At 45.1% G+C, this 27,167-nt stretch overlaps 1 protein-coding gene across 1 annotated transcript; it reads left to right on the top strand.

Moving 5' to 3' along the window:
• Positions 1-3,887: 3,887 nt before the first annotated feature.
• Positions 3,888-26,937, top strand: LOC121363694 (kinesin-like protein KIF2A; the record flags this gene model as incomplete). Its single annotated transcript, XM_041486269.1, has 4 exons — positions 3,888-4,157; positions 23,313-23,407; positions 26,323-26,439; positions 26,883-26,937. Coding segments are annotated over exons 1-4 (331 nt in total), but the record flags the coding sequence as incomplete, so codon positions are not given.
• Between the last annotated feature and the right edge of the window lie 230 nt (positions 26,938-27,167).

Below are 27,167 nucleotides of genomic sequence, written 5' to 3'. Positions count from 1 at the left end.
AGGAAAGGGTTGGAGGGAAAAGGAAAAGCGATCCCAGGACTGAACCATTATAGCTTTAGGGGGTAACAGAACACACCAAATGAATCCTGCACCACAACAGCTTTGGGTCTTTTTGTTTTAGCAAAACGAGCTGTTGAGGGGTGCCAGGTTTGTGCTAATGTTAATAGCTGGACTACAAAGGAGATTACAAGGCGGGGGGTGGGGGCAACCTTGGGCTGCACATCCTTTCCAATGTTGCCAGGTGGATTTTACTGAAATGCCCTGAGGGGGAAGACTTAAATACCTTCTGGTAATAGTATGTCAGCTAACAGAAGCATTCCTGAACACTTAAGCAACTACTGAATCAGTTATTAAGGTATTTTTAGAACAAATAATTCCAAGATACGGGATTATGGAAGTAATGGACTCAGATAGAGGAGCTCATTTTACAGGAAAAATCCTTCGAGGGGTTATGGCTGCTTTAGGAATACAATGGGACCTCCATACCCCCTCCCACCCCCAGAGCTCAGGCTGGGTAGAAAGAATGAATGGGGAAATAAACACCTTTTGTTGCAGGTGACAGAAACTAAGATGCCATGGATATGGCTTTTGACATTAGCTTTGGCAAGAATAAGAGTCAAACCTAGAGGAGATATTCAATTATCTCCCTTTGAATTGATGTTTGGGATACTCACCTGTCACAGCACAGCTGGACTATAGCTGGGAAAATAAATTTGGCCATAAATAAGAAACCCAGTTTGGCTAGCCTAGTTTGATAAACAAGTCTCTGGATGAACAATGATAGGATAGATTTGAACTCAAACAGAGACATCAGCCAACCCTGTTCAACCATGGATGCAAACACATCACTGGCCAGAGATCTGGGCGGTACAGAGATCCCAACCAATCAGGTATCCAGGCCTGGGAAATTCAAACCCCTTATAAAAAGTAGTTCTGAACAATAAAACAGGCTGTTTGTTGAGGACCCTCAGGGAATTCATGTTGTCTCTGTCTCCAACCACCCACCCACGTAACACTCACCCAGTTAATTCTCAACCTAGTGGGAAGTGGAGATAAGTGATGTGTATTTAAACCAGTATGTGGCCAGAATACTGTCTCTCATGAAGTCTCTGACAGGAAGCTCAGCTGGCACAGACCCTGCCTTTGGACTTTGCTGTTCATAACATTCAGCCAGGAGATTGGGTCCTAATTAAGGAGTGGAAAGAAGCACCACTGGTGGCGAAGTGGTATGGACCATACCAGGTGTTACTGACTACAGAAACAGCCATCAAGACAGCTGAACATGGGTGGACCTATCCTACCCAGGTCAAGGTCTCTAAAGCCCCAGAGATTTGGACTTCTCAGCTGGAAGAAAAATATGGGAAACCTCTAACTGCTAACTCTCTGCAGAGGTGGACCAGATCAGTAGCCCCAGATATTAGTGGGTTAATACGAACTGTAATTATTTACTTTATGCTGTTTCTTTGTATTTACTCGGCACACCTGGTGCAGGGACCAGATGTGGAAAAGATGGGGAGGAGGAGGTCAAACATTAATTTTTAAACCATTCTGTGTGCTTAAAAAACTGTAATGATAACTACTGAGAGAAACAACTGCTCACTTTGAAAATTAAAAAAAAAGGTTTATTAAACCTTAACAAAAATACAACAAAGGACTACATAAGGAAAAAGTTGCAGCGCTGGGAACTGCTCCTCGTGCATACCACATGGCCAGTTAGTCTTCAAGATGGATGCTCAGTCTTTTATACCCCTGGGGGTTGCATCAGCCAGCCCTGGCCCCTCCCAAAGTCTGTCAGTCAGCTCTTCTTTGCCATTTTTCGGTGGAAACTGCTTTCTTGTAACTTGATTGGAGATCAGGTGTTGCCATGCTGCACCCCCTAAGCAACAAGCTTTTCCATTCCCAACTGCCCCAGGTAAGGGGCACATGTGCACACCTTTTTACCTGTCCTAGACAGCCCCGGCTGTCTGATGGTCACAATACAGGGGGGGAAAAGGAACTATGGGGAGAACAGAGGACATCTAAACTACAATAACATAACTATACATCACTAAAGCTTTTCTTAATATTCACACAATAGTTATCTTTTAATTGTGAGAGCAAATAATCTTATTATCTACCTATAACACTACGGTTTGTAAAGATGAATTGAGAAATAAGAAGAGGAGGGGTTGACAGGAAAGATGTGTGCTAGTGTCTTTACAAACAATTCGATAGGTGAGGGTATGGGTGTTAACATCTTTGAAATGGGTCTTAATGTCTCTACCAACTTCAAGCCCCAGGTTTGTTACAGAACCCAGACAGTTTGACTCCTGAAAGAGACAAATGGGTTGGTACAAGCCTGAGTTTCTGAACTTTGGAGGAAAATGACAGGTTCAAGGGGGGAATATGTGGTAAGTGGTTCAGGAAGGCTGTACCTTCCTAGTACCTCAGCCAATGGGGAAAGGAAGAGGGCAACATGCAGCCGGAAGTTTAGGATAAAAGGAGGCTGTGTCCTCTGAGACCTTGAGAAAGACCCCAGGTTGTATGCTTTAGTGAACTCTCTCCCTTTATTCAAATAAAGGTGTAGGACTTCTCTGTCTCCTTTGTGGACAGTGGCTTTTCACAGCGTGGATTTTCTGCACACAAGCAATTACTACAGAAAATTAAATGATCAAACAGTAGTTACAAATGTGATGCTGCTCAAAGTGACTAGGAAACTGTACAGGAAATGCAATCCTAAACCTCTTAGAGCTTCATTATGTTAGGAACAACCCTCAAAAGAGAAACCCAAGGGACAGCATTTAACAAAATGGCTTGCCTAAGGTACAGTAATCATTATAGGGAAAAAAGGAAGATGAAATGAGTTTTGGGGTTTTTTAAAGTTGTATAAAAGCAATAATGAGGTGAAGATGGATGGATGCTGTTGACAGTGTGGACTTAGTTGGACTGATGCTGACAATTTGGGGAGCAAGTACAAAGCATGCTTCTAAGCTGCTTTACTTGGCACACAGGAGCCTTATGAGTTGATATTAGGCAGATAAAGCTATTACATTAAAACTTCAAGGCAGCTGTGAAAAACACGTTCACTCTCCTGTGAAAACGTTAAAAGTTTAATAAAGGACAATAGGAGACAAGGACCATAGAGCAAAGGTTATTATGGCCGGGTGCGTCATGGCACTCAGCCAAGACCACCCTGTTATCTTCGGGGATACCCCTTAAATATCTTTTCCATCAGCCTGTTGCATATTCATAGACCCTTATGCATAGTAAACTTTTCCCCCAAACTAGTTTACATGTTCCAAGAATTGTTTAGCATGGCTCCTCCTTGGGTCTGCCTTTTTAGAGCATGCGTATTCCTTGGCTGTGGTTTTTAGTCCATTCTTATCACGTCTAGTTTTTGGGCCTTGGTCCACACTGTCTTCAGACAGTGAATGCTGATAGTTGGCATATCTGTAGCAGGTGTCCTCATCCTATGCTCATTGGATGTTATCCCATCCAAGCAGGCATTTTAACACAAGCATACTTATTTCACTACTATGTCTAAGCTTAATTAACAACAGAAATAAAAACTATATAACAAAGTTACTTTAGCACCACACATATAGAATCCATTTTAATATTTGCAAAAAGCCAATCTTATAATATGTATCAATAACAGCAGCACAGTCACCATCTTGTGCCAAATAGGCACACGTGTGTGTTTTTAAGTCAGGGACAGGGCCAAGAGGAGAGGCTCGCACAGGCGGCTCGCAGCTGGGACGAACATCTGGTCCAGGCTAAAGCGAGCAGGGAGGCAGCCCCTAGGGAATGGGGGCGCCCATCTTGTGCCAGCCCCGCCCAGGTGCCGTGAAGGGCGGAGAACAAACCGCGGCGGAGCTTCTATACCCGCCTTCTCCGTGAGCCGGGCCTGTCGTGATGCCACGCCGAGCTGCACAGGCGCTGCAACTACCAGTATTTGCTATATCCGGCCGGCGCCTTTACCCTTTCTGTCCGCCCCCCGCTTTCCGCCCGCCTGCCCTCTCGAATCTGCCGCCGTCAGTGCTGTGCGCGCCCTCACTGCCCCCTGTGCGCTGTCCGGCAGTGCCTCCGATATCCCCGGCTGCCCCATGAAGCGATGGCAGCGGACAACTTCAGCAAGGTTCAGATAGGGATCTACGTGGAGATCAAGCGCAGCGATGGTCAGTGGGGCAGGGGCGGCGGGATGGGGCAGGAGCGGCGGGAGGGAGCCAGTTCGACGAAGTGGCCGAGTGCCGTCGCCCCGGTGCGTGGCGAGGGGGAGGCTGCCCGCGGGGCCCATTGTGTGCGCGGGGCTGGGAAGTGGCTGGGCCTGGTACGCGCTGCGGTTGTCAGGGGAGCGCTCGCGCTTGGCGGTGGAGGGCGGTTGCGTGGGGCGCGAGCGGCGGCGTCTACCGCTGGGGGCGGGGAGGCTGCAGCAGGCCGGGGAGGCGACGGGGGGGCCGCGGCGGTGGGTTAAGGGGATGAAATGGGGGGGAGAAGAGGGGTGCGAGAGGGATGAAGCCGGGATGGAAGGGGCTCATGTGGGAGGAGAAAACGGGACAAATTTGGGGTGAGCTATGAGATATGCGGGGTCGCTGTGGATAGGGTTGAGGTGATTTGGGGGAAAGAGGGGTGTGGGTGGGAGAAAAGCATGGGGAGGTTTTGGTGGATAGGTGGGAGGGGATGAGGTGATGGAAGGAGGAAAGGCTTTCAACGCAAAGTAACGACTTCTTGTTTGCTTTGGCATTTGAGCCGTGTTCTGAAAAAATGACAGCAGTATGCTCTGACAGAAATGCCTTTAGATGCTTTCATCATTTGACAAAAAAGCTTGGTATTATTATTCCAGTTGTTCCTTATGATTAAAATACACAAAAAGTATTTTCTATTTATGCCCATGGGTTGTTTTTTCTCTGTTGGGGATCCAGTATTTCTCATCTTGTCCAGTATCTCTTGATGGGAGGATGTATGTTGGTGACTGAAAATACATGAATAAAGGAAGTGTGTGTGTTAGGTTTAGGGTACTAATTTATCATATTCGTCCAGAATGAGAACAGAAATGGGAAGTTCACTGACTGAATCAATGACAAGTCATTTGTGACTTCAGGTCTTCAATTTGAGTGGGAATATGTAATCTGTTGTAGAGCTTGTCGGTGAAGAAAGCTGACTTGTTCTTCACACTCCGGACTGCAATGCACAGAGGGGAGGGAATGCCTCTGTGAGATGTATGACACCTACTAAACAGGGGTGGGTTTCTGCTGGGATTTTCTGGAAAGTCTTTTTTTATTTTCTTTTTTTTCTTTTCTTTTTCTCATCTCCTAGATTCAGGAGCTTCCTAAAGAATAAGCAGATGTTTTTAAGGGAAGAAAGACCTGGAGGTCAAAGGCACTGAAGTTAGCATGGTCATAAGACAGGAAACAAGCATCCAACAAGCTTTATGCAGCTTGTCTACTCATGTCCCATACTGCAGTTCAACCCTACAATAAAATAATAGTTGGTGTTACCTGGACACTATATTAAACCTAAGCCCTTAATTTGTGCTTAATGGCTTGTATGTCACGTGAAGGATCTGATTGGTCTGGCAGTTATTTACATAACTCCTGCAGATCTATGTCTGAGGTTTCAGAAAACCTCACTGCAGCAACTTGTAAAACTTTTTCTGAGGCTTGTGTGAACTTCTAATAAATGTTGCTGTTTCTTTTGTATGCCTTTGGAAAATAAGGCATGAGAAAGCTTTGCTTCTTTCTCCCCCTTCCCCCCAGGTTCTGCTGTCCATAATGTCAGAAGTGAGGACAGTAACTCTTGAACATAACAATCCTTATTTTCAGTATTGTTAACAGTTTACATATTTTGGTGTATCACTTATATATGTGATGCAGCACATTAAATATATTATGCATCGATAATATAGTAGGGAGATGCCTTCACAGCAGTTGCTCAAACTATAGAATTTTGAGCATTTGTGTTAATTTTGCCCTTGTGAGCAACCAGACTGCAGTGTCATACCAGAGTTAGCAAGTCCTGGTTATTGTGAGGTTTACTTGTTTTTCATTGGGACTGGAGGAGGAGATGCTCCGTTATGACTCCAGCTACACTTCTGTCATTCTCTTTCCAGTAAACTGTAGGAGGAACTGTCCTAGGTATGTGGAAGGGAGCATTTTAAGAAATATATCAAAGGACAGACAGCACTAGATTGCATTTAGCTTGCATTGCCTTTCAGAAGGTAGGTTTCTGACCTGAACTGTGGTTGCACAGGCAGTCGAGATTGATCTATCTGCTTCTGACAGGGGGAGGGTCTTGTTGCCTGTCAGCTGTGTTGTTTCTACTAACTCTCCCATCCAGTGTGGCCAGTTGTCATGGTTTAATCCCAGCCAGCCACCAAGCCCCATGCAGCCACTCTCTCACTCTCCTCCCAGTAGGATCAGGGAGGGTAAAAGTGAGAGAACTCATGGGTTGAGATAAAGACAGTTTAATAGGAAAAGCAAAAGCCACACACACAAGCAAACCAAGGAATTAATTCACCACTTCCCATGAGCAGGCAGGTGTTCAGCCATCTCCAGGAAAGCAGGAATACACATCACATGTAATGGTTATTTGGGAAGACAAATGCCATAACTTCAAATATCTCCCTCCTCCTCCTTCTTTCCCTCATTGTATATACTGAGCATGATGTCATATGGTCTGGAATATCCCTTTGGTCAGTTGGGGTCAGCTACCTCAGCTGTCTCCTCCCAACCTCCCATGCACCCCCCGGCCCCTTCCCCAGCATGGCAGTACAAAAAGCAGCAAAGACCTTGGCTCTGTGTAAGCCCTGCTCAGGAATAAAAAAACCCCATGTATATTATCAACCCTGTGTTCAGCACAAGTCCAAAACATAGCCCCATACCAGCCACTGGGAAGAAAACCAACTCTACCCCAGCCAAAAGCAACAGTGAAATGTTTTTTTCCTCTAATACATTAATACATTTAATTGATGATTGGATTCACTAAACACAGCAGAAAGCTTTTGAATGTGTTAGTTTTCTACAGGATTACTGAGATCAAATGACTTAGAGGGATCTGCGACCTCAATACTATCAGTGTATAGGAAATGCATGGACAAGGTAAAGGTAAAATGTATGATCTTGTTCAGTAACTGTGAGCTACCTGAGTCTGCTCTACCCAGAACTACATTCTAAGTAGAATCAGAGCTGTGTATTGTCCCAACTACCCTAGGATGAAAGCATGATTAAAACAATTTAAAAAATTTTGGAGAAAATGGTGTGTTGGTCTGGGCTTTTTTTCATATTGCCTTATCTGTACGAAGTCCTTTTATTAAAAGAAAATTGTTTTGAGATGTAAGTATAATAATTTTAAATTTTCTTATTTACCTGTTTATTTTCTGAATCCATGTGGTGGGTTCAGTGATGGCCAAATGCTTAAAATCAGTTACCTATTCTAATACAATATCAATACTAATTCTAATATAGTAACAACTTATCGTTAGTTTGTTCAAAGAACTGACTGTCTTAATTTATCAACAGCCTTTTTCCAGAAACAAAGAAAGGATAGAATGTTCATTCCCCACTCATAGAGGGGCCATCTGATTGATGGTCGTCATCTTCATCATCGTTCAGAGGTTGCCTGTTGGCTACATTCTGTTTTTGGTGTCGCAAGTCAGGGCGAACCCACCTCGCAGGTATCCACAGTACCCCAGTATCTGTGGAAACACATGCATACCCGCAGCCCCAAGTGATAAGGTTCTACGGGCCCTCCCACTTATTAGTGGCTAGGTCCCGTATCTGGACTTTTGCTCGAGGCAGGTGTGTCTCACCTGAAGAGTGCAATGAGAGAAAGTGATTTAGAATGACAGGATTCTCTGAATTCTGTGGCACTGTAAGATGATTGATTGTATATAGAGCTTTTTCCAATCGACTGTGTGGGGTTTCTCCAGGCATTCCCCTTTTCTGTTTGTCCAGAACACGCTTTAAAGTACCATTAGTGCATTCAACAATGGCCTGGCCCATTGGAGAGTGCAGGATACCAAGTTTGTGTGACACTCCCCATAAGCGCAAAAACTGCCGTGTCTTCTGCAAGATATAGGTGGGGCCATTGTCAGTTTTCACAGAAGAAGGTGTTCCCAAGACTGCAAAAGCCATCCTCCAATGGGCAATCACGTAGCAACCCTTTTCTCCAGTGTGAGCAGAGGCCCACATGGCAGAGGAGAAGGTATCAATAGACACGTGCACATATTCAAGTCGGCCAAATTCAGCGATGTGAGTGACATCTGTTTGCCAAAGCTGCAAGGCCTTTAGGCCTCTGGGGTTTACTCCCGCTGGTAAAGGTCCAGCAAGTCCATGACAGCACAAGAACTGACAATGTCATGAGCCTCAGTTGGCATCAAGTGAAATTGTTTCTGCAAGGTATGTGCACTTTGATGGAAAAAATCATGCGATGCTTTGGCTTGCGCAATCATGTCAGGCTGAAGCGCTACCCAGGCAGGGTTAGCCAACCTGCCAGCCCTGGCATTACCTTCCGCTATGAAACCTGGCAAATTGGTGTGACTCCGAATGTGCGAGATGTAATACGAATGAACTCAGGTCTCAATTGCACTCCACAAGGTTCTCAATAACTGAAACAAAACTGCATTATTGACTTCCTTCAGGAGTGAACAATCCAAACCCTTGGTTATGTCTGCGACATAGGCAGAATCAGTGACCAAGTTCAGATGCATCTGAGAAAATTTCGTTCAGAGGTTGCCTGTTGGCTACATTCTGTTTTTGGTGTCGCAAGTCAGGGCGAACCCACCTCGCAGGTATCCACAGTACCCCAGTATCTGTGGAAACACATGCATACCCGCAGCCCCAAGTGATAAGGTTCTACGGGCCCTCCCACTTATTAGTGGCTAGGTCCCGTATCTGGACTTTTGCTCGAGGCAGGTGTGTCTCACCTGAAGAGTGCAATGAGAGAAAGTGATTTAGAATGACAGGATTCTCTGAATTCTGTGGCACTGTAAGATGATTGATTGTATATAGAGCTTTTTCCAATCGACTGTGTGGGGTTTCTCCAGGCATTCCCCTTTTCTGTTTGTCCAGAACACGCTTTAAAGTACCATTAGTGCATTCAACAATGGCCTGGCCCATTGGAGAGTGCAGGATACCAAGTTTGTGTGACACTCCCCATAAGCGCAAAAACTGCCGTGTCTTCTGCAAGATATAGGTGGGGCCATTGTCAGTTTTCAAAGAAGAAGGTATTTGCAAGACTGCAAAAGCCATCCTCCAATGGGCAATCACGTAGCAACCCTTTTCTCCAGTGTGAGCAGAGGCCCACATGGCAGAGGAGAAGGTATCAATAGACACGTGCACATATTCAAGTCGGCCAAATTCAGCGATGTGAGTGACATCTGTTTGCCAAAGCTGCAAGGCCTTTAGGCCTCTGGGGTTTACTCCCGCTGGTAAAGGTCCAGCAAGTCCATGACAGCACAAGAACTGACAATGTCATGAGCCTCAGTTGGCATCAAGTGAAATTGTTTCTGCAAGGTATGTGCACTTTGATGGAAAAAATCATGCGATGCTTTGGCTTGCGCAATCATGTCAGGCTGAAGCGCTACCCAGGCAGGGTTAGCCAACCTGCCAGCCCTGGCATTACCTTCCGCTATGAAACCTGGCAAATTGGTGTGACTCCGAATGTGCGAGATGTAATACGAATGAACTCAGGTCTCAATTGCACTCCACAAGGTTCTCAATAACTGAAACAAAACTGCATTATTGACTTCCTTCAGGAGTGAACAATCCAAACCCTTGGTTATGTCTGCGACATAGGCAGAATCAGTGACCAAGTTCAGATGCATCTGAGAAAATTTCTGGAACGCCATGGCAGCGGCCTTTAACTCAACCAGTTGGGCTGAGCCTGACTCACGGCCCTCCAACATTTGCCATCCAGATTCATCCTTCCAAGTAACAATGGCTTTCCCAGTTTTCCCGGAACTGTCAGTGAAGACGGTGGGTCCTTGCACTGGCATCCGGCTGCTTTTTGGCCACAACGACAGATTGGTTGTTTTTGCCAACTGCAATAACTTGTGACTGGGCATATGCTAGGCAATCTGCCCTGAAAAGTTTTGCAGTGCACTTTGCAAAGGAGCACTGTTGGCAAAGCTCCATTCAAAGTCTACCCGTTCTACTGGAAGAATGATTGTTGCAGGATTGGCTGCCATCAATTGCAAACACCGTTGATGGCATTCGATTATCAAATGAGTGATCAGTTCAAATAATGTGGGTGCTGTCTTTTTTGGTTGGTGGGGCAAAAAGACCCATTACAAAATGTGCAAAGGATCAGACCATTTGTCACTCCATTGGCCAATGATGCCCATAGGATAAAAATCTGGATTGGTAACGAAGACAGTGATATCAATGGAAAGGTCTACTCGATGAATCTGACAAGCAGAAACAGCCTTTTGCACCTCCCCCAGCACTCATCACGCCTCAGGAGTCAATTTCCAAGGTGATCTCAGGTCAGGGTCCCCCTTTAGAGTATCATACAGCGGGGACAGTTGTTTTTCAGTTAGTCCCAAATAAGGATGCAACCAACCAATGACACCCATCAATTTCTGGGCATTGTTCAAGGTCTTAATAGAATCCTAGAATTGTACCTCCTGATGCTGAATAGTTCGGTCAAGAATTTTGACTCCCAGATTTTTCCAAGGAGGATGCTGTTGAACCTTCTCCAGAGCCACCTGCAGCCCATAAGAATACAGAGCAGTGAACAGCTGAGGCCATATCCTCAGCAACTCATCCTGGGTGAGTGCTGCCACCAGGATGTCATCCATGTAGTGATAACAACATGTGTCAGGAAACTGCTCGCAGACTCCGGACAAGGCCTGAGCCACATACCACTGACAAATAGTCGGGCTATTGCGACAGCCCTGTGGCAAAACTTTCCATTGATATCTCGGCACAGGTTCGGCATTGTTGATTGAAGGCACTGTGAAGGCAAACTTTGGTTTGTCATCAGGATGCAATGGAATTGTGAGAAAACAATCCTTCAGATCAATGATCAAGATCTCCCATCCTGCAGGGAGCATGGTGGGTGAGGGCATACCAGGCTGCAGTGCCCCCATGCTTTCCATCACTGCGTTAATTTTTTGGAGGTCCTGTAAGACCCTCTATTTCCTAGATGTTTTCTTTATCACAAAGACAGGAGTATTCCAGGGACTAGTAGAAGGCTCAATGTGTCCCTGTTGCAATTGTTCCTGAACTAATTCAGGAAGGGTGACCAATTTTTCTTTTGTCATGGGCCACTGGTATACCCAAAGGGGTTTGTCCACCAGCCACCGTAAAGGCAGTGTAGGATATTTTCCACCCTTTAGCACAGTGGCCCCAATTAAAAATCCATCCCAATTTGTACCCCCCAGGCTTCCAATACATCCCGCCCCCAGAGATTGATTGGAGCTGGAGTGACATAGGGCTGAACTGCAGCTATCTGCCCATCCATGTTTCTGATCAGCACAGACCGTTGGCTTACAAAGGTCCTCACTGCACCCCCCAACCCTTGGATGGCCAACCCTATGGAAGCCAAAGGCCACATAGGAGGCCAGGCAGAGAAGGAGATAACTGAAATGACTGTCACATCTGCCCCTGTGTCTATCAAACCTTGAAGCCAGGTCTTTGGCATGCAGGCACCCAGTAGGGTCAGGGTACACATCATCTGGGGTCGCTGAACAGAAAGATCTGCAGACCAGAAGACTTGTGGCAGTCCTGTGGATTCTAAGCCACCATTCCCACGAGTCTGCTGGCCAGTCCTGGGGACACACGACTGAAAAGGCACAAGTTGAGCAATCTGAGTCCCTGCTGGAATAGTGATGGGGGGGTGGGGGGTGGGCGTGGAAACCATAGCACAAATTTGACCCGAAAAGCCAGAGTCAATGACACCTGGGTGAACAAAGATTCTTTGGTGGGTGACACAGACTTACATTGGTTTGCAAAATTACCTGCCCGTAGGCACTTGGAGCACAAGAAATTGGTATTTGGTCCTGTTTGCTTGTGTGTTCCCTGCTTCTTCTTGCCCTTGTTTTTGCCTTATTTCTGTTGTCTGCCCCCTGAGGATTTCTGGCCTAGATGCAAAGCAACTGTCAGAGCAGACATTTTGTGGTCTACAGCACCTAGTTTGGCACATGCGTGGACCTTGTCTGTTAGCCTCAGGTCGCCTGGAAGAGCATCTATGATCTTCCGGCAATCACTGTTTGCATTGTCCTGAGCTAACTGCTTGCCTAAAACCTGCCTCAAGATATCATCCTCAACCTGTTTCTCCAGGGCTGCTGCAAGTTTCTCAACAAATGGCAGAAAGGGTGCATCTGCTCCTTGAGTTATTGTCACATATCATGGCTTGGGAGAGGCCATTTCTATAGTTCTTAGCAATGCATTAAATCCTACCATTGATTCTGCTCAAGAACAGCAGGGTCCCAGGTAACCTGAAGATCAGGATTGGAAAAGGCCTGTTCTCCTCGGAGAACGTCCACTCCCACGTAAAACCTAGGATCTTCCTGAGGCAATTGCCTGTTGTCTGCTGCAATCCTTTCAGCGACCTGCCTCCAGTTGTCCAGAAAAACCGTAAATTGCACAGGCTGGAACAATATTTCAGCTATATGTTTAATATCAAATGAAGCAAGCGGGTGTGTGTTTAGCACTCTGAGAACTTGCATAACTTGTGCAGAGCCAAGGCCATATTTTGCCACCTTACCTTGCAAATCTTGGACCACTCACTAGGCAATCACATCATGCCTGTCAGCTTGTCCTGTATTTGAGACAGCTTTATACACGGGAAAAGCTTGAATTTCTTTGTGGCGGAACATATTCTTCCTGAACCACCTGTGTCTCCTCCACAGATGCTGGATGAACTGTTTGACTGACATCTGTGGCCCCTTCCCCCGTATCTGGTGTGGTATCAACTTCACAGCATGGCATTCCCACCCTTTCTAACAGTTTCCAATCCCCAGTCTCTAAAGCTCGCATCTAAAGTGCTTCCCAAAAGTGGCGAGGGTTCTTGGGGCACACGGTCACCTGATGGGGGGCAAAGTCCAGAGATTACTCAGGGACTATGACGCCGTCTGTTGGTGCCAGCCTTCTGCTGCTAGGGCACGCCCCTGCCAAGGGGCTGGCCATTGGCATTCATCGCTGTCACTGTTCCCATCCTGGGATGGGGACGAAAGCCTGTGGGCAGCAGGGGGTGGTGGGTTGGCCGGAGGCTCCGAAGTTGAGGGACCAGTTGTGGACTGAGAAGCCGAGGGGCTGGTTACAAGCCCTGCTGTGGGGGGGGGGGGGGGGGGGGCTGGCCCCCGGCAGTGCTGCGGCCAGGGGCCAAGCTGTGACTGCCGCCGCCAGCAGCAGAGGGGTGGGCGGCGTGGCTGTCGTGGGGGCGACAGGTGTGACCACCACTGGCGCGGGCTGCAATGGGAAAGCTGCAAAAGACATTAAGTCAACTGAGTCAGCCGCTGCACAGGGAGTAGGGGGCAGTTGTTCCACAACTAAAGGTGGGGGAGCTAAAGGGAACACAGCTCCTGTTGTGTTATTTACTGATTGGAGAGATGCTGCTGGTGCAGCGATCACTGTCGCTGTCATCTGCACAGGCGCCATGGAAAAGGAGGGGAAAGGCGGCGGGGGGTGTGATGTTGGCTGGAACAAATGCTCACTGGCTGACGCTGACAATGGGTGTGGCCAGTACATCTGTGCAGGCTCCGTGACTTATGACAAGGGAGCTGATGGAGCGACTGGTACGGCTGTGGCAACCACTGATGATGGAGGTGGTTCCGCCCTCACCCGCGGTGCAGAGGGGGGAATCTGAGTCGGAAGCAGCAGCTCCTGCCGGACGTGAAAGAGTCTGTCCCTGGCTTGCAGGAGGGGGAAGGCGGGGCCGGCAGGCAGGGCCAAGTGGCTTGTGGGGCAGTGCAAGGCCGTCCCACTGGGCGGGGCAAGGCTGGCCGAAACACAGACGCGTCCGCCGCATCCTGCGGAGCTGAGGTAGGCATCATCCGTGGCTGGAGCGGGGTCAGCTGTCGCAGCAGCTCACCAGCCACTCTTTGTGGGGCAGGGGAAAGCTGATCCGCTGGGCGTGGCAGTGACAGTTTTGGCACTGCCAGCAGTGGTGGAGGGGCTGAAAGCGGCATAAATGGGGAGGGGCCGTTGCCTAGGTGCAGTTGGGTTGCAGTTATCGTGCTCGGCGGTGCCAGTTTTGCGGGAGGAGGATACGTTGGTCTCACAGAATCATAGGGATGAGGATATTTCAGTGGAACATAATCTCTAGGTGAGAGATAGGTTCCACCGGGGGTCCCCACATCCCCTGCTGGTCTGCGCGGAGCCGGAGAGAAGCTGACAGCCGCCCAGCCCGCCCATCCTCCCCCCGGTGTGTCAACGCCCCCAGAGGCAACATCGTTGCCCTCTGAGGCCCCCATTTCTGATTCGCTTTCCCTCTGGGTGTGGCCTTGGAAGACATGGGACAGGAGTCCCCATACAGCTATGAGTTGAGGCACAGTGGAATCCCCATTAGTAACGTCTTCCAAGAGCCGGTAGCCCAATGCCTCCTACAATTGTGGACTAAAAGTGGTCTTTATATCTACCGGAAAGTCATGAGATTTGGCCCAGGAAGGTGGAGTGCAGAGCGAATCATCTGACACAGAGACTCGAATAAAGGAAATCATGTCCTTCCACACAGAAATGATCGTGCGTTCTTCCCTAGAGAGGTGACTCCCCATCATGAAAACGCTGGCCCCCAACCTCCAGCAAGAGGTACTGACTGTCTGCTTTGCTGGGGATTTTGTTCCCGCCCGAGTTTTTAAGCTGTCAGGGCAAAACTGCGATCCCAGTCCCTTCCAGAAGGACGTGGGGAAAGGTCATTACCTCTCCTGGGGAACAGAGGGTCTCCAGACGTGGACGGGCTGCGTGGGCGCCACGGGGTCCCGGCAGCGTTCCGGTGGGGGTCCGAGGCATCCCTTCCTCCGTCCTGCTATCCACGAAGGGCTGACTGATGCAATACACAGCGTGGTCACCAGATGTCGCTATTGCATAAGAAATTACACAGACTCATCAGAAGGCTGATTGGCATAACGCGTGCCATATATTTGAAAGTGTCTCAAGCCAATTCTGGAAAAACTTATCTAGTTTTCTTGCTCTCTGACCAGGCTGTCACATCCACAATATCTACAATTTGAACACTTCATCCCCCTATACTTTCAATGAGTTACAGGGAAAATGAGTCTGATGTATCAATTATATCTTCTCCATAGCCTTACAAGAGAATTTTCAGCCCAGGACTTGAAGCATCTCCTCAACCCTCCCATCTAGGACTTGACTTCTTACTGACCTTCATGTCTCATGTTGTTCTCTATGCTTCTTCATTCTGTCCTTTTCTCTCACCTAAGGGAGGATTGAAGATCTGCAAGTCTTATCTGTGCACTGAAAGAGTTAATATCTCACCCGGGGCCTGCAGATGGTCTTGTGATCCCTGCTGGGTGGTGGCCTGAGCACTCATGGTGTTGGATTTTCAGGCCACACTGGGGGCTTTGTCAGAATCTCAGGGGGCCTCGGCCAGAATGGTGGCAACTGCTCTGGCTGCATGGCTATTTTCCGGCCCCTGCTGTGTTCAATGCCAGACATGGGGCTGCTTTCTGCATGGGTTGCAGAACTGCGTCCGGGTTTTTTTCGGCAGCTGCACTGGGGGGAGGGCCAGGATCTCAGCAGCAAGGCTTGACTCTGCAGCTGATGGCCTCCCCTCCCCCTGCCCGGCATCTGCTGGGGGCCTGGCCCCACAGCAGGGCCCACCTGGCCCAGCCAAGATGGGGGCTGGGCCAGCCTTGGTACCTGTTTCCCAACTGGAAGGAAAAGAGAGCTTCCTGGTGTTTTTTCATCTTTAACATGTGTATTCATAGAGGTGTGTCCAGCTTTCTCAGTGGTTTAACAGACTGTCAATTTTCAAAACAAATTACTCATTGTTTTTTTTTGTCAGACATGGAGGAAACTGTGAGCAGCTTCTCTTAGAAAGTCACTTCCATGAGTGCCTCCAATGCAAAAACAGCACAATGATGACAATGACCTATATAACTACCTGGAGAAATAATATCTCACTTTTTTTCCCCATAATTTCAGTCTTTTGCTGAAATAGGATACATTTCTTATGCACTGCAGCCCTTTAGTAGGCTGATTACTGTTTTTTCTATAATTTTTTAGTCAAATTGTGTTCTGTCCATTTCTTCCTCAGGCTGTTTCTGTTTTCTCTGTCTTTGCAGATCTGAAATATTACCTTGGACAGAGAAATTAATTATATGTTTTCTCATTTGAAAAGCAGGGGAAGGTACATTTCTGGTCTCACTCTGTCAGAATTAATGTAACAGGCATGAGGAGAAGGGATGTTCATGCAATTGGAAGAGTGATTAAAGATTTGACAGAACTTCCATTGATGAAAGAATGGTGAATTTTTTAGGTATTAACCTTCAAATAGTGTAAAAAAGAAAGATCATGAGCTTGTGCCCATTGTTTTTCATAATACAAGAACAGGAGAACTGTCAATGTTTGAAAGAGAAAACTTAAAACTGATAAAGGAGAACAAACTAGGTACAGTTAGCACATGGAGCTTGTTACCAGAGGAGATGGAAGCTAGAGGCATAGCAGAATTTTAAGAAGGATGTTGATGTGGATGGTAGGAATATCCAATTTTACACTAAAAATTAAAAAAAAAAAACACCAGCAACTGTAAAAGGTGGTTTCTGTTTTCCCTGAGTTGTAGTTTAAATAACCTCTAGCTGATGGGAGGTAGAAAGAAATCTTGCATGTAGCTGAGTTTTTTGTAATTGTCTATTTAAGAATTTCCTTCACTTGTCTCTTAAACAGCTGGAATTAGTCACTGTCAAAGATGATCCAGTCTTTCAATGTGTTCGCGGGTCCCAGGAGGAGGGAAGAGATGAATCTGACTCCATATTTCTTAGAAGGCTGATTTATTATATTATGATATGATATTATATTATAGAGTGCTATACTAAAGCTATACTAAACTATAGAGAGAAAGGAATACATCAGAAGGCTAGGAAAGGAATGAATAATAAAAACCCATTACAGAAGAGTCCTGACACAGCTGGACCATGATTGGTCATCAAGTAAAAACAATTCACATGGAACCAATCAAAGATGCACCTGCCACATTCCAAAGCATCAGATAATTATTGTTTACATTTCTTTTCTGAGGCTTCTCAGCTTCTCAGGAGAAAAAATCCTGGCAAAGGGCTTTTTCATAAAATATCACAGTGACAATATATAACAAAGAATTCTGGAGAAGAAATTTCAGAAACAGTTTTAAATGATTTTTAAAAAGCTGCCAGCAAAATTGTTTTAAAAGAGTCCAAGGGATTGCTGACTAAATATGTAAGGAGAAGCCAAATTATGTTCAGTTTTATGGAATTTAAAAAATACATATAAGAAGACAGAACCATTTCTACAACTTCTTTTCAAGCTGTCAACTCATAGGAAAGATGTGAATGTCATTACCAGCGACTGAATGAAGACCTTCACTTATGAAGTAGTAGGAAAAGAAAAATGTGTTGAGACAACAGAAAATACTATCATGGCATGTCTTGTTCTTATTTGAATAAATTTGCAGCTCTAACTGCTAATCTTCCTTAAATCTCAGAATGGCAGGGATTCATATAGGCGATAAAAGGGACCTGCGGGTATTGGGAAACCTCATAGGAATGTTTAAAATGGGTGATCCTTTTATGACCTGATCTCCTTTTATGACCAGGTGACCTACCTGGTGGATGTGGGAAAGGCTGTGGAAGTTGTCTATTTGGACTTCAGCAAGGCATTTGACACTGTCTCCCACAGTAAACTCCTGGAAAAGCTGGCAGCCCATGGCTTGGACAGGTGCACCCTTTGCTGGGTTAAGAACTGGCTGGATGGCCGGGCCCAGGGAGGGGTGGGGAACGGTGGTGCATCCAGTTGGCAGCCAGTCACTAGTGGTGTTCCCCAGGGATCAGTGCTGGGGCCAGTTCTGTTTAATATTTTTTATTGATGACATGGATAAGGGTATTGAGTCTATCATTAGTAGATTTGCAGACGACACTAAGGTGGCAGCATGTGTCGATCTGTTGGAAGGTAGAAGGTCTCTGCAAAGAGACCTGGAACAGTTGGATAGATGGGCAGAGTCCAATAAGGTGAAGTTTAAGAAGTCCAAGTGCCAAGTCCTGCATTTTGGCCACAATAACCCCCTGCAACGTTATAGGCTGGGGACAGTGTGGCTGGACAGTGCCCAGGCAGAAAGGGACTTGGGGGTACTGTTTGACAGCTGACTGAACATGAGCCAGCAGTGTGCCCTGGTGGCCAAGAAGGCCAATGTCATCCTGGTCTGTATCAGGAATAATGTGGCCAGCAGGAGCAGGGAGGTCATTCTTCCCCTGTACTTGGCACTAGTAAGGCCACACCTTGAGTACTGTGTCCAGTTCTGGGCCCCTCAATGTAGGAAGGATGTTGAGATGCTTGAGTGCATCCAGAGGAGGGCAATGAGGCTGGTGAGGGGCATGGATCACAAGCCCTATGAGGAACAACTGAGGGAGTTGGGGTTGTTTAGCCTGGAGAAAAGGAGACTCAGAGGTGACATCACTCTCTACAACTTCCTGAAAGGTGGTTGTAGTCAGGTGGGGATTGGTCTCTTTCTCCAGGCAGCAACTGACAGAATGAGAGGACACAGTCTTAAGCTGTGCCAAGGGAAATTTAGGTTGAATATTAGGAAAAAGTTTTTTATGGAAAAAGTAATAAAGTACTGGAATAATCTGCCCGGGGAGGTGGTGGAGTCACCATCCCTGGATGTGTTTAAGAAAAGACTGGATATGGCACTCGGTGCCATGGTTTAGTTGAGGTGTTAGGGCATGGGTTGGACTCGATGATCTTGAAGGTCTCTTCCAACCTAGTGATTTTGTGATTGTGTGATTGTGTGATTTTTTTGTTTGGGCTTTCGTTATACTTTGGAAGGGAGGATGTCTTATGAATATATGACAAAATTAAGATTATCGAAAGTGAGTGAAAACTTTTGGTTTTCCCTCTATAAGACCTTTACTGAAGAGTGTGAAATTTCTTACAAAACTCATGAAGTGTTTCTGCCTTTCTGGAGGTTCCTCCCTCTCCTTAAAGTATGCTCACCACTTCCATAAAAAGTACCCCAGTGGATCTGATCAATGATGCATCTTGCCCACCTGCAGTAAGAGAGGCTATCTAGGAAAAGTAGGTCAACCTTGTTGCTGTTTGCAGTCTCATGCCTTTGTTTTGCCCTAGTATTCAGAATTCTATTTAGGATATTAGAAGTACAACTCTTCCTAGTCCTAATAAATACCCATTTATAGACCTATTGTCTGCTGTAGTGGTTTTGGATTGTCAATTGGCGATTTCCCAGCCAATGCACCAATGAGTATGGTGGGTCACTGGCTAATCACCAGTGTACTTATTAGAATGTATTTACTTTTTATTTTGTTGTGATATAGGATTAGGAGAAAGGCAAAGCAGGCTCAAAACATTAAAAGGGTATAAAGAAAAATTTATTAATAGTAACTAAAAGAAAGAGTAATAAGAATTAGAACAAAACTTTCAGGACACTTCTCCCCCTACAACTTTCCCACTGATAATGTAAAGAAACAAAATCTGAAATTTTAGACAGTTTCCCAACTCTAAAATAGTTTTTCTTTAGTTCACTTAGGGAGAGAAGTTCTTCTTCTTAATGTTATGAAGACTTCTCCACAAGAAAACAGTTCTCTTGTGGCTCTCTCCATGAGTAGCAGCCGCCCAGAGAAATCGGTAATTGTGGAATCCCTCCCATTTTCCACAAGCTTTTCCCACAGCTTTGTTTATGGGCTATGTTAACTTATGGGGTACTCTTTTAAAGATGAGCTGTTCAAAGGCAAAGGTTCTCATTATCTATCTCTGAAATCATCTTCTTCCTGGGGGCACAGGATCTTTATCATTCTTCTCTCCTTCTCTGTTCAAACTTCTCATAGAATTACAGTTACTTAAATATCTGCTTACTTTAGTATGGAGGCCTTTGTTTGATATCTACAATTGAACACTTTCATCTCCCCATACCTTCAGGCGTTATAGGGAAAAAGAGTCCTTCTCCATATCTTTACAAGAGGATTTCTGCCTAAAACTAGAGGTATCTCCTCATCCCTCTCATTTGGGACTTGATTTCTTCTTCACTGACTTTGGTGTATTCATGTTGCTCCCCTACATTGCATGCATTTTATTCCTTTCTCTCACTCAAGAGATGATTGAAGCACTGGAAGAGTTAATATCTCGCCTGGGGCCTGCAGATGGTCACCTGACCCAGGCTGGGCTTATTAGCTTGTGGCAGGAACTGTGGCTGGGGGGGAGGATAGCTTCTCCTTTCCCTGCCCAGTGGTTTGCAGGCGAATCTCAGTGGTAGAATCTTGGCCGACCCAGCCCGGGGCTGCTCCTGGGGGCTGGCGGGCCCAGCTCAGCCCCACTTAGTAGCAGCAAGATGTTAGAAATCGCAGCCATGGCCCGGCCCAGCCCAGCATCAGCTCCATGGCCTCCCCTCCCCTGCCCAGCAGCTGATGTGGGGGGGAGAAGGGGGCCTGGCCCCACAGCAGGGGCTGCCTAGCCCATTACCTCTTTGCCAACCAGAAAAGAAAGAGGACATTCCCGGGTTTCTTTCGTCTTTAACATGTTTTTCACAGAGGCGCGTACAGCTTTCCAGTGGCTGGAAGCTTTGCATCACTTCCGTGAATGTCTCCCATGCAAAACCACCACACTGATAAAACCAGTCAGTGAGTCGTTTTGAATACTAAGACTTTGTTAAATCACTAGGAAGCTGAACACTCCTCTGTAAACACACATGCTAAAAATGAAAAATCCCAGGAATTCTCTTTTTCTCTTCCGGCCTGAGAGCAGGTAACAAGGCCAGCCCGGCCCTCCTGTCTTGGCTGGGCTGGGCCGGGCCGGGCCGGGCGGGCTTTGCTGCAGGGCCGAGCCCCATCGGCTGCTGGGCAGGGGGAAGGGAGGCCACGGGGCCAAGGCCGGGCCGGGCCACGGCTATGGCTGCTAACATCTTGCTACTACTAAGCCCTGCCCCGCTGCCAGCCCAGGCCAAGCCAGGGTTTGCCGGGCCCCCAGGAGCAGCCCTGGGCTGGGCCGGCTCTGCCAAGATTCTGCTGCCGCCGTTGAAGTTCGGCTGCAACCACTGAGCAGGGGGAGGAGAAGCCATCAGCCCCCAGCATGCTGCTGCTGTGTTCTAGCCTGGCTACTGAGAGTTGCCTCCCCTCACCAGCACGGCTGCCAAAAATCCTCTACCGTAAACAGCTCTGCCACTGCAGAAATCATATGACCTCTCACCAGGCCTGGGTGAGATATTAACTCTTTCAGTGCACAGATGAGACCTACAGGCATCAATCCTCCCTCGGGTGAGAGAAAAGGACAGAGTGAGAACAGGTAGAGGAACAACATGGATACACCAATGTCTGTGAAGAATGAGTCAAGTCCCAGATGGAAGGGATGAGGACATGCCTTGATCTTGGGGCTGAAATACTCTTGTAAATCTGTAGAGAATATATAATTGATACATCAGACTCTTTTTCCCTGTAACCCATTGAAAAGTATGGGGGATGACGCATTCAAATTGTAGATATGAGCAAAGGCATCTATGCTAAAGCAAGCAAATGTTGAAGTAGCTATAATCTCATTAGAAGCTTGAACAGAGAGAGAAGAGTGATGAAGACCCTCTGCCCCAGGGAAAGAAGAAGAAAACCTCTGTTCTCAGGGATGATCTCAGATATAGATAAAGAGAACCCTTGCTCTTGAACATCTCATCCTTAAAATAATACCCCATAAGTTGACATGGCCCATAAACACAGCTGTGGGAAAGCTGTGAAAAATGGGAGGGACTTCATGATTGCAGATTTTCTGGGTGGCTGCTATTCATGGAAATTAAAAGCCACAAGAGAACTGTTTTCTTGTGGAGAAGTCTTCATAAATTGACAAGAGGGACTCCTCTCCCTAAGTGAACTGAAGAAAGACTATTCTAGAAGTGATAAACTGACTGAATTGTTTCTGTACATTGTGAGTGGGAAAGAAAAAGTTGTAGGGGGGAGGAGAAGTGTTCTAAAGGTTTTATTCTGATTCTTATTATTCTTTCTTTTATTTACTGTTAATAAAGATTTCTTTATACCTTTTTAAAGTTTTGAGCCTGCTTTGCCTTCCTCCTAATCCTATCTCACAGCAGGAAATGAGTAAGTATATTCTAGTGGGTGCACTGGCATGTTGCCAGCACTAGACCCACCACATTTTTGTGAATTGTCAGAGAGCAAGAATGAGCAAAGTGAGCATGGGCTTTCTACTTATTCTATGAGACTTTTCTTGTCTGTTACAGTTTCTTTTTTTACTGTATCACTTATGTTTCCCTGTCAAATGAGATGGAATAAGGGGTTGTTTGATTTTGATATGGCTCATTAAAGGAGGGTGTTAGAGGAGCAGTCACATTGGACTCACGTTCTTTTGAAACTTCAGTACTTGGTACTCTTAGGGCAAAACACGGATGTGAAATCAATGTGACATGCACCTTTGTGTCAGTGCATGGCCGCTCTGCTCTTCCAATTGCTTCTTGCTACAATGTATAGGAAATAAGATAAAGTATGATGGATGGCATTTAAAAAATGCAATACACTATGTATTTGAGAAGGAAAATCCTTATTCCTACTCAAAATTTACTGGTTGTTTTGTACTTTTTGGGGGCTTTCTGGCTTTGGATATTTCACTGAAGAAGTCAGAAATGGCACCTTAACTTCAGCTTAACAGTCTGTGTTAATAATTGTTTTTAAAATGATGATTTTTATTAAATTGCAAGCAATTTAATTTTAGTTGAATTACCAGCTGATTGAATACCCACAAGAAGTGGATATCAGAATACAGTTTCAGGGGATTTCCCTCCTATGTCAGGATGTTTAATTTTATATCAGCCTAGAAGGGAGACAATCCTTTGTGAAATGAACCTCAGGAAACATTCCCACCCAAGGGAGACTCAGAAAAGAGTCCAAGTGGTGTGGCTTTCACATGGTATTTTATTTACTTGCCACTTAGTTTTTTGTTCATTAAGTTTTTCACTTGTACACTGACTGTTCCATTAGAGCCTCTGGCTAGATCTAGCCCCTGACTAGATCAAATCTGAGCCATTTTACAGTGTGGCCAGGAATCGTTTTCTATTTATCACTTTTTTTTTTTTTTTAACCCCTTTTTTTCTGCTTCTATCTGCATTTCTCAGAGCAGGGATTAAAATAACTTTTTGAAAAATTTTTCATCTGTTAATCTTTTGTGTTTTCTTTCCAGGCCGAATTCACCAAGCTATGGTAACATTTCTAAATGAAGATAATGAAAGCGTAACTGTTGAATGGATTGAAAATGGAGATACTAAAGGCAAGGAGGTAAACCTAATTATTTTATAACTTTTATCTTTAAAAAATGTGCCATCTGCATGAATTGTGCTTTGGAATTTGCACTGGAAATGGAGAAAAGATAAATCTTAATTTACATAACTGTTGCCTTTTTCAACCTAGAAATGAAACTCAAGATAATTTTAATATAGGAGGTAATATAAAAGTGTATCTTTATTTGGAGGCCTCCAGGGGCATTTATGGGGAATGTCCACAAAAGCCCACCCCTACAAGGGGTGCATACAGTTTTATAGGTTTTGTAAATTAGCATAATTGACAAAAAACACCAATTAGGAGCACAAGTGGTGAGGCAATTCCCCCCTGGGTCAAGCCCCTTCTAAGTCTTCCCTCCCTCAGTACTAGCTGTACTTTGTTTATCGTGAAGAGTTGTTCTCAACCTCGGTAGCCAGGAAGAACCAAGATAGAATAGGGGCCTTGTACCCCCCAGGGCTTGGAGCTCTGGAATTTGTTTTCTTTCTGCCTAGGGAAAGGGCATGGAAAATTACTGGGAAAATGAGTCACTAATACAATAGGTTACAAAAATACGTGTAAAGAATACGGAGAATATATAAGGGGAAAAAAAAGGCAAAAACCAAAACGGCATCAGACGATTCTTTGTTTCCAGACTGTTTTGTATGGGAGTTTTTAGGCAAATGCTGGTTTCTGTTGTATTAAATTTTACTTCCTGGGCTCTTTGTTATAGCTTTTATATAGTGCTTTTCATATTTTGATTTTGAAACAGATTGCAAAGGCTGAACTTGTTACCCTTTTTACAAGTAGAAAAATCAAATTTTTGAGAGGAAGAGTGACTTGCAATTCAGACAGGAAGCCAGTGGGAACTGGATTAAAAATCTTTTTCTGTTTGTATTATTGAGGGATTAAACTGCTAGTCTGTTTGTTTTAGGCAATAATTTTTCAGCCCTGCTTTCTTTAAGAAACTGTGTCTGTCTCAGTTATGCTTTGCTGTTCCCTCTTCCTGTAAATGTTGGACCATGTTAGCCAGTTTCAGCTGAGATTTGGAGAAGCAGCTCAGAAATAATTGCATTTTACCAGTTTTGTCAAAACATGGGGAAAAGGAAAAAAAGGTTGTGAGAATGTCCTGGTGATCTCATCAGCTGAACTCATCCTGCTAGACACAGAATCCATAGAGTAGTGAGGTCTTTGAAAGGTCCAGCCAGAGGAAGTGGCAGTCTATAGAAACCAAAGCTATTTAAGATTTTGAGGAAACAGAGTTTCAATAGATCTGAAGCCAGTTATTTTTAAGTTCCTTTCTTATCCCCCTTGCATTTTGCAGCTTTTTGAATGAGTAGCACTTACAAGGAAAAAAATAGCATCATAAATTTGATGTGGTTTCAACTCTGCTTATTATTTCTTGGATGATTGTAGTTCATCTGTTTCTTTTGCACTATCTGGGAAATTTCAAATAATTGAGATCTCTTTCTTTTTATGTTACAAAATGTCTTTCATTGTAGTGTTACATTTTAGTTAAATGGTATGCTCTGTCTCACCCCTCGAAAATATACGGTTTATTCCAAGCCTGTGATCCTCCCCTGAAGTATCATGTATCTGTAATCCCATTGGCCCAAGTCTTATTCCATGCCCACTGAATTTCCCTGTTAAGCTGTGTGAGGGAGAAGATACCCTCTCTTGGCCCCTTTTGTCCCTAAGCTCTCCCTCTCTCCCCCTCCATCCCCTTTCCCCCTTCTCCCTCAGAAACCATGCTGCTCCTGGGGGTGGGACCCCCAATAAACCCTCATCTAATTAGCACCCTCAGAAGCTGTGTGGAGTCTCCTTGCCTGCCTGCTGCTACCAGTGAACACACAGCTTAGGGGGCCCTCCAGGGACTCCCTGGGGAGCCCCCCCAAACGAACCACTACATTTCATATTCTGCAGTAACTGACAAATTACCACAGTAATACTAGCTATTTCTGTTTTAATTTAATCACTTTACAGAATTATCAATACTTATTGGTATCGCATTCCACTCCTAAGAAGAAGGGAATAGCCAAGATTCATAGATGCCTGTGGTTGAAAATGGCAAAAGCTAGAAGTGTCTGAAAAAGCTTACAAAGTTTTATTATCAAATCATACACTTAGTGTGGAAATTGGTATAAGTTTTGCCCTTATTTTCTTGTATTAAGACAAATAGAAGAGAAGAAGGAATAGAGAGAGAGTGAGAGATCAGGTAGGAGAGGAAAGGAGATCACCAGTCCTGGTTCCAGTGTTGATCCAGCTGATGGGGTGTTCAAGGTCCTGGAGGTACCACCCAGGCTTTATGGGAGTATCTTTTTATAGATAAGTTTTCCCCACCATGGGATTAGGTTTCTTGCTCTCCTTGTCAATGAAATAGCATGCACAGTCTGCTCTTCTAAGCCTTTCTGGAAATGGGTTAGGGGACTATTGAGGGTCTTTGGTGGTCTCAATCCTCCTCTATTGGATTGGCCTTCTGTCCACAGTTCATGCCCATTTCTTGACCTCACTTCTGCGCTTGCACTGTCCTTTACATTGTGAAGTCACTGTGAACCAGAACAGGGAAGTGGGCCACAGAAAGGTGCTGCCCTACCTTTGTATGGCCTTCCTCTCCAGCCACATCCTGTTCTAACTTGCCCACTTGCACAGCTATCAGTGTTTGAGACATAGCAGTGCATTAACTCCTTGTTGTCCAGGCTTTGGCAATTGGTTATTTTTAATTACTCTTTTCTGAAGGATGTGTTTTCAACTTACATGAAGACCAAAGCTTACACTGTTTTTACTGAAAATAAAATAAGATCATTCAGGTTATAGAATTAACAAATTGTGGGGTAAAAGCACTAAATATATTTATTGTTTATTCTCAAAAATATTAGGAGAAATAGGGTAAATATTGTTCTAAGAATCATAAATGTATTTTATATTCTTTTACACAGATTGACTTGGAGAGCATATTTTTACTTAACCCAGATCTTGCACCTGATGATGATATTGAACCTAGTCCAGAGACACCACCACCTACTTCAGCAGCTAAAGTATACAAAATCATGAAGGTTGGTAATACCTAAGCAGCATGTTCATATTAAACTTTCAGTACTCCTATACATGTTGTTATGCTTGAATTTTTAAATCTAACTTTTGTGTCTGTGAAGCTACTTGATAACTGTGTTACTTTCTTTTTCCTATGCTGAACAGGGGTTTCTAACAATTTTATAAGAACAGGTTTGGCAGAAAGGGAGTTGGGGACTAATATTTATATAACTAAATATATCTCAAGGAAAAATATAGAAAATGTTTTGGAGGTTGTTTTGAAACAGTATACATAGTTCAAACAGTCTTCACCCTGGGCTCTTATGGGAAGGATTTGGCAGCAATCACATCTTTGTATTGCTGATGTCATGTTATTTTTATTTACTGGAAAGAAGCAGAGGTAGGGCTGCAGTTTACATTTTCAATAATAAGGTGATCAAATAACAGATATTTCTTTCTTTTACAGAGTCAACGAACCACGGCACCTATTAAGAATGACATTCCTGCCAGAGATAACAGAGGTAAATGTTATCTCTTTCCCTTTGTCTGGGTTTGACACTGGCTAAGCGCTAGGCACCCACAAAAAATCATTTATTCATTCTCCTCTGGTATAGTTGAGCAGAGGAGGGGGAAAGAACAACTAAAGGGGTTCATGAGTTGAGGTAAGGATTGGAAAGAAACACTTTAAGGGAAAAACAGGCTCAAAACTTGAAAGATATAAAGAAAATTTTATTAACAGAATTAAAAGAGG

This window comes from Pyrgilauda ruficollis, unplaced genomic scaffold (genome assembly GCF_017590135.1).
Source record: "Pyrgilauda ruficollis isolate IOZ18807 unplaced genomic scaffold, ASM1759013v1 scaffold741, whole genome shotgun sequence".
In the NCBI taxonomy this organism is placed as follows: domain Eukaryota; kingdom Metazoa; phylum Chordata; class Aves; order Passeriformes; family Passeridae; genus Pyrgilauda; species Pyrgilauda ruficollis.
The sequence above is the reverse complement of the archived record's forward strand: the minus strand, read 5'-3'. Positions and strand labels throughout refer to the sequence as shown.